At 42.6% G+C, this 11,383-nt stretch overlaps 1 protein-coding gene across 1 annotated transcript; it reads right to left on the bottom strand.

The window, feature by feature from the left end:
* Nucleotides 6,194-11,377, bottom strand: LOC107608198. Its single transcript, XM_021107897.1, has 3 exons — nucleotides 11,280-11,377; nucleotides 8,205-8,527; nucleotides 6,194-6,433 (listed from the first exon to the last, which is right to left on the bottom strand). The coding sequence occupies exons 2-3, from the start codon at nucleotides 8,523-8,525 to the stop codon at nucleotides 6,194-6,196; spliced, it is 561 nt and encodes a 186-aa protein (XP_020963556.1). The 5' UTR covers nucleotides 8,526-8,527; nucleotides 11,280-11,377.

Genomic DNA, 11,383 nt, shown 5'->3' with positions numbered 1-11,383 from the left:
CGTTTCCTTTCTCCCCCACCCCCAACGCGTTTCCTTTGCCCCCTCCCCCAAAACGTGTTTTTTTTATTATTTTTTTAATTTTTATTTTTTATTAAAATAGGGGTAGTTTAGGAATTAAATTAAAAATTTTATTTAAAAGGACGATTTTAATACAAAAAAAAACGTTATTCTAAATCCTAAATCGAAAATTAGATGATGGACGGTTTCGATTCTGGCTGAACAGAAACAAAAAGATATCATTTATACTTTATTATATATATACCATGCTTTAAAAGTTTATTTAGTTTATTTACTAACCATTCTACTAGTATAAGTAAAAATATTGAATTCGTAATGCAATTCATTCCGTTAAAATTCACTATTGATTTAGTAGATCAGAAACAAGAAGATATCATTTATACTTTATTATATATATACCATGCTTTTTTTTTTTCAAAAGTTTATTTACTAACCATTCTACTAGTATAAGTAAAAATATTGAATTCGTAATGCAATTCATTCCGTTAAAATTCACTATCATTTTAATTGATTTAGTAATTCTTCTTAGTAGTTGTTCATACCCTGGCCCAACGAATAAGGCCCAGGATCCAAATAAAAAGGCCCAACCCAAAGGGTTGGCCTCACCTTTCGCCAGATTAGCCGCCACGAAGTCGGAACTAGTCACGACTTGCTCTAAAGAAGTCGGGAACGAGGATTAACTGGCAGATAGGCACTCATTTGAATGAGTAACTGCCCCTAGAATCTCTCTAACCACTTCACGAAGCAATATCTTAACTTCCCTAAGATAAAGGGACGGTTAACACCCTAGAAAGGTGGCACTACTCCAACGGTGGTTATTGTCTCACCACTATAAGTACACTGACACCCCTCAGGTATCTCTAAGTTCCAATACTCTCTAGACCTGCTAACCCCTTTGCTGACTTAGGCATCGGAGTGTCTTTGCAGGTACCACCCCCCATTCACTCATACAAACAAGTCGGACGGAGGCCCCCAAGGCACAGACCCTGACAAAGGCTTCCTCCCTTAGACGATTGGGCCGACCAGCGCCATCCAGCCTATTAATCTCCGGTTACCTACCGTAACATTGGCGCCGTTGCCGGGGACCCGAGAGATCAACCAGTGATGGCGGACGGATCTCCTGAGGAGGGTCATGTGGAAACAGATTCTGAACAAGAGAATCTGGACACCAAAAATAGTGACGCAGACCTAACCCTCCAACAGGAAACCAACGATCAACACAAAGAAGGAACCTCCGGAGTCAAAACCCCGAAGGTGAATTTCTCAGAAGGCCGTGAGTCAGAGAAGGACGGACAATCCCATTCAACTGAGCTCATGGGGTTAGTCCATATTCACCAAAATCGTTTGGAACAGCTAGAACAGGAACGGGAGCGACAAAAGGAGATAGAAAAGCGCCTAAGAGAGGAGATGGATAGACGAAAGGAGTTAGAGGAAAAACTCTTAAAGCTAGAATCCTCCCTCAAAGGTCGGAACTCCCGTGATAGTAGAGAAGAGTCCCCCTGAAAGAGAGAGGGAAACCAAAAAGAAAGAAGAACTCGGCCTCGATAGACCAAGAAAATATCACTCTTATACTCCTCTAAAGGTCTCTATAGTGGACGTATACAGAGAGATTTGTAATACTGAAAGGCTACCACCCCCCAGACCCATTAAAAATAAAAAAGGGGGGAGCCGCAGCGACTACTGTGAGTACCATAAAATATATGGTCACTCCACAAACGACTGCTACGACCTTAAAAATGTGATAGAAAAGCTGGCTAGGGAAGGTCGGCTCGACAGATATCTCATAGAAAGGTCGGACAGTCATGGGAAGAGAAAGCGAGACGATATGGATAGAAGAGACCCACCACCGCAGACTCCGGAGAGACATATTCATATGATCTCAGGAGGATTCGCGGGAGGGGGACTCACCAAATCCTCTCGCAAAAGACATCTCAAAAGAGTATACCAGGTCGGAGGAGAGTCATCTGACCTCCCCACCATTTCATTCACAAATGAAGATGGGCAAGGAATAATGCCGGGACACGATGATCCAGTGGTAATAACTATGATCCTAGCAAATGCTCATCTCCACAAAACCCTAGTAGACCAAGAAAGCTCAGCGGACATTCTTTTTAAGCCCGCTTTCGACAAACTAGGGTTGGATGAGAAAGAATTAAGAGCCTACCCCGACACCTTATATAGACTAGGCGACACGCCAATAAAGCAACTAGGGTTTTTGCCTCTCCACACCACCTTCGGAAAAGGGGAAAAATCAAAAACTCTGAGCATAGACTTCATAGTCATCGATGTAGGGTCAGCATATAATGCTTTAATTGGCAGGACTACCCTTAATCGACTCGGAGCAGTGGTATCCACCCCTCACCTTTGTATGAAATTCTCGACTTCAGCGGGGATAGCAACGGTAAGGGGAGATCAGAAGTTGGCAAGGAAATGCTACAATGAAAGCCTAAACCTGAGAGGAAAAAGCTGAGAAGTTCATACAGTAGAGCTCGGAGGTGCAAAGGTTAGAGAGGAGCTGCGTCCACAACCAGGAGGAAAAACTGAGGAGATACAGGTCGGCAAAGAGGAGGGAAAAAATACTCACATAGGGGCCAACCTAGGGGAACCCTAAAACAAGGGTTGACTAAGCTCCTAAGAGATAACTCCGATCTCTTCGCCTGGAAGGCCTCCGACATGCCTGGGATAGATCCCGAGCTCATGTCCCATAAACTCTCGGTTTACCCGGGGTCACGACCTGTACAACAAAGAAGACGCAAGCTCGGCCCAAAGCGAGCCTTAATAGTAAAGGAGCAAGTACAAGCGCTCCTAGAAGCCGGTTTCATTAGAGAAGTCAAATACCCAACATGGCTGGCGAATGTAGTGCTAGTCAAAAAATAAAATGGTAAATGGAGAATGTGTGTCGACTACACCGACCTAAATAAGGCATGTCCCAAGGACCCTTATCCACTGCCAAGTATTAACACCATAGTGGACTCCAGCTCGGGATATCAATACTTGTCGTTCATGGACGCCTACTCGGGATATAACCAAATCCCGATGTATGAGCCGGACCAGGAAAAAACATCATTCATCACGCCCAGAGCTAATTTTTGCTACGTGGTCATGCCATTTGGGCTGAAAAATGCAGGGGCCACATATCAAAGGCTGATGAATAAGGTGTTTGCCTCTCACCAAGGGAGCCTAATGGAAGTATACGTTGACGATATGCTGGTAAAGACCAAGAAAGAAGTCGACCTCTTGCCTGACATTTCACAAGTCTTTGACACCATAAGGTCGCACGGGATGAGACTAAATCCCGCAAAGTGCGCCTTCACGGTGGAGGCAGGAAAATTTCTAGGATTCATACTAACACAAAGAGGGATAGAAGCCAATCCCGACAAGTGCAGAGCTATCCTGGAGATGAAAAGTCTGACTTGTTTGAGAGAGGTCCAACAGCTGAATGGCCGACTAGCAGCTCTCTCCAGATTTTTGGCAGGATCAGCACTAAGATCCCTTCCACTGTTCTCCCTACTGAGAAAGGGACACCAGTTTGAATGGACTCCTGAATGCGAGGAGGCGTTCCAGGAGTTCAAAAAATTTTTGAGCCAACCTCCTATTTTGACACGACCTATAGCTGGAGAAGACCTCGTCCTATACTTATCAGTAGCAGACAAGGCCATCTCATCGGCCCTGATAAGAGAAGACGAGGCCGGTCAGCACCCAGTATACTTCATCAGTAAAGTTCTACAAGGCCCTGAGCTAAGGTACCACAAACTAGAGAAGTTTGCATACTCCTTAGTAGTAGCCTCACGAAGGCTACGGCCTTACTTTCAAGCTCACACAATAAGAGTCCGCACGAACCAACCCATGAGACAAATCCTCCAAAAGACGGATGTTGCGGGAAGAATGGTTCAATGGGCAATAGAGCTCTCCGAGTTCGACTTGAAGTATGAAACTCGGACGGCGATTAAAGCCCAGTGCCTCGCCGACTTCATTGCAGAATACTCTATGTAGATGGATCCTCCAACAAAACAGGAAGTGGTGCAGGCATAATATTGGTAGATGAAAGGGGAACCCAGATAGAGGTTTCCCTCAAGTTTGAATTCCCAGCTTCAAATAATCAGACAGAGTATGAAGCCTTGATTGCAGGATTGAAGCTGGCAGAAGAAGTCGGTGCTACGAAGGTGATGATATACAGCGACTCTCAAGTGGTGACCTCCCAAATAAGTGGAGAGTATCAGGCAAAAGACCCAAACATGAAGAGGTACTTGGAAAAAACTCTGGAACACCTTGGGCGCACCGACCTCAAGAACCACTGAGGTATTAGAGGAAGTGCATAGCGGGATCTGTGGAAACCATCTCGGAGCCAGGTCATTAGCCAGGAAAGTGATCCGAGCTGGATTCTACTGGCCAACCTTACAGAAAGATGCCACATAATTTGTGAAAAAGTGCCAACCATGTCAGATGCATGCAAATTTCCACGTGGCTCCCCCAGAAGAGCTCATTAGTATCACTTCTCCATGGCCCTTTGCAAAATGGGGGATGGATTTGTTAGGTCCTTTTCCTCAGGCACCAGGACAAGTCAGGTACTTAATCGTGGGAATAGATTATTTCACAAAGTGGATAGAAGCAGAGCCATTGGCCACAATCACCGCGCAAAGAAGTCGGAGGTTCCTCTACAAAAATATCATCACAAGATATGGGATACCTTATTCCATTACTACAGATAATGGAACCCAGTTCACCGACTCTACCTTTAGAAGCCTAGTAGCCAGTATGAAAATCAAACACCAGTTCACCTCGGTGGAGCACCCGCAAGCCAATGGGCAAGTCAAGGCGGCCAACAAAGTCATACTGGCAGGGCTAAAGAAGAGATTACACAAAAGGAGCTTGGGCCGAAGAGCTCCCCCAAGTGCTATGGGCCTACAGGACGACACCCCAATCCGCCACTGGAGAAACTCCCTTCCGACTAGTTTATGGGGTAGAAGCCATGATCCCAATAGAAGTCAGCGAGCAAAGCCCAAGAGTGATTCTCCATGACGAGATCGGGAATATACAGGGGCACAAAGAGGAGCTCGACTTGCTCCCCGAAGTCTGAGAAGAAGCCCAGATAAGAGAAGCAGCATTGAAGCAAAGGATGGCTACAAGATACAACAAAAATGTCATCCAAAGAACATTCACCTTAAGCGACTTGGTCCTGATCAGAAATGACATTGGAGTCAACAAATCAGGAGAAGGAAAGCTCGCTGCAAATTGGAAGGGACCATACAAAATCAATGAGATCTTAGGAAAAGGCTATTATAAAGTGACCGACTTGGATGGCACCGAGTTACCAAGGTCATGGCATGCTTGTAATATGAAAAGGTACTATAGCTAAAAGCGAACTCTACTCCCTGATGTACTCTTTTCCCAACTTCATGATTTTTTCCCCAGAACCAAAGGGTTTTTTCTGAAGAAGGGTTTTTAACGAGGCATCATAGTAGGGGCTAGGGGAAATAGACTGTCAAAAACCCTTAGTAGCAATGAAGTACCCCCCCCCAATTAATAAAGATCTTTTCATCTTACAAATATCTCTTATAAATTCCTTTTCTATTGTTTTCCATTCCTTTCTACGAAACGCGCCGACTTAAGCTCGACAAAACGTGAAAATCCCATGAACCGACCTAGATGGTCGTCAGGATAAAACGACGAGGTACAAGTCGGCGTAAAGAGGTTATAGAAGTTGATCATGATAAACTCGGAAACATCCCGACTCATAAGTCGGAATGAGAAACCGAGTAAAACAGAAATGAATCGTGAAAATAACCTAAGTCATAAAAACTCAATGAAACGAAATTGGGTACTAGGAATAACAAAAGAGAGATAGAAAAAAATCCAAGAAAAGATTAAAAGGCTGTCCTAAAGAACCTTGAAACAGAAAGGTTCAGAAAGGCAGACGAAAGCCAAAGAAAAGGTTTTTTAGAAAAGATCAAAGGGAAATTCGAAATCAGAAAAGCATGCACACACAAGGTAACTTAAACCCTTATCCAAAAAAGGGCATTTATTTTTTAACTTAAACCCTTATCAAAAAGGGTATTATAAAAACGTTTTGTTTACGGCCTTAAAAGGCCAAAAAAAAATTGTTCAAATACTACCAAAACAAATAAAGAGTTTAAAAAGAGGGGACCCACAAGCCGGGCCCCAAATAGCCAACAAATCACTTTTTTGCAAGAGGAGTAGACAGGTCACCACCACCAGAGGAAGAAGGAGCGCCACCAGGACCGGGAAGAGAGGCATCCATAGGAGACGAAGAGGAAGTTAGAGGAACTGTGGAGGAACTCGGGGCATCCTTAGGGCGAGGAGGAGACTCTATAATCCTTTGCCCCCGAGTCTTCAAATCCGACTCGGAAATAATCTCGGGGACAGGTGGATCCACAATGGCACCATCAATGACAACCTTATCGGGATCTAAAGGAGAGAGGTCCAAGTCAGGAGCAATGACTCCGACCTGCTCCCTAAAGATCCTCCAAGCCTCCTCAGCGCCATCAGCAATAGAGTCCTCCAACTCGGCGTATGCCTTCCGAGAATTCAGCAGATCATTCTTCACAGACACAAGATCATCAAACAAACTTTGATAGCTATCATGTGCTGTCTTCCTCAAACCGACCTCCATGTTGCATTGGGCTTGCAACTTCATCTCCCTCTCCCGGAGGTTATCTCTCTCCTTCCTCAGCCTGGCGACTTCCTCCTTCAACTTCCCCTCATGCTCCTGATATATGAGAAGCCTACCTTCCAGCTCTTCGACCCTCGAGGTCATCCCTAAAGAGCTGAGAGGAGCCTTCTCGAAAATATCTAAGAGTTTGCCACAAACCCCCGCCGCCTTAAGGCTCTCCTCAACCAGAGTGGTAAGGTGGCGTGACAAACCCCATTTGTAGGGTTTATCTTGTGCTTGATTTAGGGGATTTTATCACCTTTTACTCACATTTATTCAATGAATTAGCATGGTTTTACATATTCTCCTTTAATTGTGCTTAAGAGTGAAAACATGCTTTTTAGGTCCTTAATTGTTTAATCTTGATTTACCTTTGATTCCATTAGATGCCTTGATGTGTTTGCCAAGTGATTTCAGATTTAGGAGGCAAGGATTGGATCAAGGGAATGAAGGAAAAGCATGTAAAAATGGAGAACTCATGAAGAAATGAGGGAATTGCAAAAGTTGTCAAGCCGACCTCTTCGCACTTAAACGACCATAACTTGAGCTATAGAGGTCCAAATGATGTGGTTCTAGTTGCGTTGGAAAGCTAACATCTAGGGCTTCGAAATGATATAAGATTTGCTATGGTTGAACCGCGCATGGTGATGCGTACGCGCATAGTACGCGCACGCGCCGTTGCTGCCACCTGGTTCACTTAAAACAAAACGTGGCCAGCGATTTTAGAAGCCTTGTGGGCCCAATCCAACTCATTTCTGATGCTATTTAAGCCAAGGATTGAAGGGGAATCAAGATACTTTTCATACTTTTCATACTTTAGAAGTTAGTTACCATTAGTTTAGTTTTAGCTTAGTTTAGTAGTGAGAGTTAGTTTCTAGAGAGAGAAGCTCTCACTTCTCTCTAGAATTAGAATTAGGTTTAGTTTTTAGATCTAGGTTTTAATCTTTGCTTTCTTCCACTTCTATCTCTAATTTTATGTTCTTGGCTTGGAAAGGTAACTTAGGAACTCTTGAGTTACTAATGTCCAAGTAATTGATGATTGGGATTCATTGACTCTAGTTCTCACTAATTGAATTAGTGGAGAGTTAGGACTTATGGACTAGGATTGATATAGCTCATTTGACTTTCCTTTACTACTAGTTAGAGGATGATTTAATGAGATTAATCCTTGCCAATTCTCATATTGTGGTTAGTGATTAGGATAGAGATCCTTGACCACCAACCCTTGCCAAGACCTTTTTAGGCCTTAGTTTACTTTCTTGCCATTTATCTTTCATGTTTCTTATTAAAACCCCAAAAATAACTCACAACCAATAACAAAACACTTCATTACAATTCCTAGGGAGAACGACCCGAGGTTTGAATACTTCGGTTATTAATTTTAGGGGTTTGTTACTTGTGACAAACAATCTTTTGTATGAAAGGATTATTGTTTGGTTTAGAAACTATACTTGCAACGAGAATTCATTTGTGAAATTCTAAACCATCAAAAAATCCATTCATCATGGCGCCGAACAGAAACATCATCCATACTTATACGAACATTAGGATAGATGTTCTTTCGGACAAATGCAAGAGCATCCGCCTTCACCTCACCAGAAGAGCCAGACTCTAAGGTCTTGCGCTTCTTGTTCTCTGGTTCAGAAGAAGGTCGAGCAGAGGGGGGTGGCTGAGAGAAAGTTGAAGAAGAAATTACGATGGGCTGAGAGGGAGTCCCAACGTTCCGAGGAGGAGGAGGAGGAGAGATAACCGCCCTAACACCACCAGTCCTGGCACGAGATCTTGCTTTAGCCTTCTGGACCCTTTGGTAAGACTCCTGAGCATTTGCCTTTGCCATCTCTGAAAGGACAATAACAGACAAATCAGACAAGTCGGATAAGTCAGTCAGACAAGTCGAAAATCTAACAAACAAATAAAAACTACCTAGCTGCGCCTGGACAAAGGTCGGAGACCCCTGGAGAAACTTTTTTGTGTCCAAGTATGGGGCCCTCCCCCACACTTCTCGGAGGAACCCCACAATGGCTGCTTCTACCTCATCCAGGTCATCCAAACCATATTTCTCGCAGGGGGAAGCCTCCAGCCAGTATAAAGGAAATCGGGGAGAAGAATTATCATCCAGAAAGAAGGGATGGTGACCCTCTACAGCTTGTACTTTGAAAAAATAATTTTTGAAGTCATGGAAGGACTCGTCAAAAAGGGTAAAAACCCTCCGACCTTGTATGGCTCGGAAGGACACCCACTGTTGCTTATTGTTTAGCCCACTAAAGGGTTTGGTCATATGAAAAAGATAGAAAAAAATCTTTAAAGAAGTTGGAAACTCCAGAGCCTGGCTAACAAATTGATAAATTTTCAAAAAACCCCAAGAATTGGGGTGAAACTGGGTAGGGGCAACTCGGCAGTGATGCAAAACAGATATCTCAAAGTTTGAAAAAGGGAGAAAAACACCCAAACGGGTGATCATACACTCATACATAAAGAAAAAATGAGGGGCCGCCTCATTGACTCTCCCAAAACAAACCCAGTCTTCAGGACCCGGGACTACCAATTCATACTTCGGCTCGTCATCCTCAGAAGTACAAATTCTGTGATGAGTGCGAAGGTTGGTGATAAACTCAGTACCAACCGAGGGTTCCTCCCCTAGGACCGTGACATCAACCCATTGAGAAAGGATATCTACGGAAGCGATTTCTTTTTCTTAAAAAGGTAGCAAAAAACCTACAAGGGAAAAAGAAAAGGAAAATAAAAAACACGGTCCCTAAAGGAGGAAGTACGGAACTGAAGTCTACAAACCAACCTATCTACAAAATGAAGGCATGCAAATAGAAAAGCACGTTACAAAAAGAACTAACCTTTATCCGAAAACGAGGGTAGAAGGAAACGAAAAGCCTTCGAAGATGCAACAACACAGCACGAACGAATGAAAGGAAAAATTTGAAAAATCGCAGAAACGAAACAATGAAAGAGAGGGAAAGTATTTATAAGTACGTTGGGGGCACAATGGTAAAAACGGGGCAGTCATTAATGAAAATGCACCGTTACCAAGACCATCAATCCCTACGCACATCCCTAACGGACATGACGCTTGATTAGATGTAACTGTCAGAACCAAAAGGTCACAAAAAGTCACGTCGGTTTCGGAAGATCACGTCGGTCCCCCAACAAGTCGGCTACAACCCCGAGTAGTATACTCGAACCCAAATCTTAAAGAGAAATTGGGCTCGAGTAGGGGCACTGTTCATACCATGGCCCAACGAATAAGGCCCAGGATCCAAATAAAAATGCCCAACCCAAAGGGTTGGCCTCACCTTTCGCCAGATTAGCCGCCACGAAGTCGGAACTAGTCACGACTTGCTCTAAAGAAGTCGGGAACGAGGATTAACTAGCAGATAGGCACTCATTTGAATGAGTAACTGCCCCTAGAATCTCTCTAACCACTTCACGAAGCAATATCTTAACTTCCCTAAGATAAAGGGACGGTTAACACCCTAGAAAAGTGGCACTACTCCAACGGTGGTTATTGGCTCACCACTATAAGTACACTGACACCCCTCAGGTATCTCTAAGTTCCAATACTCTCTAGACCTGCTAACCCCTTTGCTGACTTAGGCATCGGAGTGTCTTTGCAGGTACCACCCCCCATTCACTCATACAAACAAGTCGGACGGAGGCCCCCAAGGCGCAGACCCTGACAAAGGCTTCCTCCCTCAGACGATTGGGCCGACCAGCGCCATCCAGCCCATTAATCTCCGGTTACCTACCGTAACAGTAGTATATCATTTTAGTCCCTAAAAATTTTTCGTTCTATTTTAAATTTTTAACATTTTAAAATCATCTCAATTTTATTTCTCTATTAATTCTGTTAACAGATCACTAATAACAAAAACTTATCACAAATATTAGGGACAAAAACGATACTTTAATCTGACGAAAATCATATATACCTAATTTGTGGAACGAAATTTAAAATAAAAATAAAAAATTTCAAAAATTGAATTAAAAATTTGAAATTTTGCATGTGTATCATTACAAATACAACTCCTATTTAAAGTGATCTTAATTATAAAATTCTCTCTTATTTAAAAGGTAAAAATTTATATACAATTATTTATATGTAAAGTTGTTAGTTAAAAATCATTAAATAATTTAATATTTTTGACTAAATTTTTATCTAACGGTTCTCAATTAAAAATTTTACATTTAATCCAATATATATTTTGTTAATTGTCTATATTATCTAATATATTTTTAATTAATTTATTATCTAATAAAACTCAACTATCAACTTTCAGCTAATCAACCTATTTGAAAACCAGAAAACGAAAACTTCCATCAATCATCCTTTGGTTTGGGTATGGTCCATATCAGTTCTAGCTAAGCCAGGCTTAATCATAATTGAAAGCTGGTCCGAGAAACACCGTACCATTAACTAAACTGACGATTACCAATACATGAACATTAAAAAAAAACAAAACAAAACAAAACAAAATTATGGATGGAATGAGGATTGAGGAATAAGTAACATTTGTGTATAAAATACAATACAATACAATACAATTACTATATAAGTAAAGTAACATATGTAAGATATTACCAATTAGTAGGATCTCCAAACCAGTGGCGACCACATAGACCTGAAATTGGAGCGGAAGAAGGCCAAAACCAAGAGCAACACCACCAGCGCGGCCACGCCCCACG

This window comes from Arachis ipaensis, chromosome B07, assembly GCF_000816755.2.
Source record: "Arachis ipaensis cultivar K30076 chromosome B07, Araip1.1, whole genome shotgun sequence".
Taxonomy (NCBI): Eukaryota; Viridiplantae; Streptophyta; class Magnoliopsida; order Fabales; family Fabaceae; genus Arachis; species Arachis ipaensis.
Note: the sequence above shows the minus strand (reverse complement) of the source record. Positions and strands in the feature narration are given on the sequence as shown.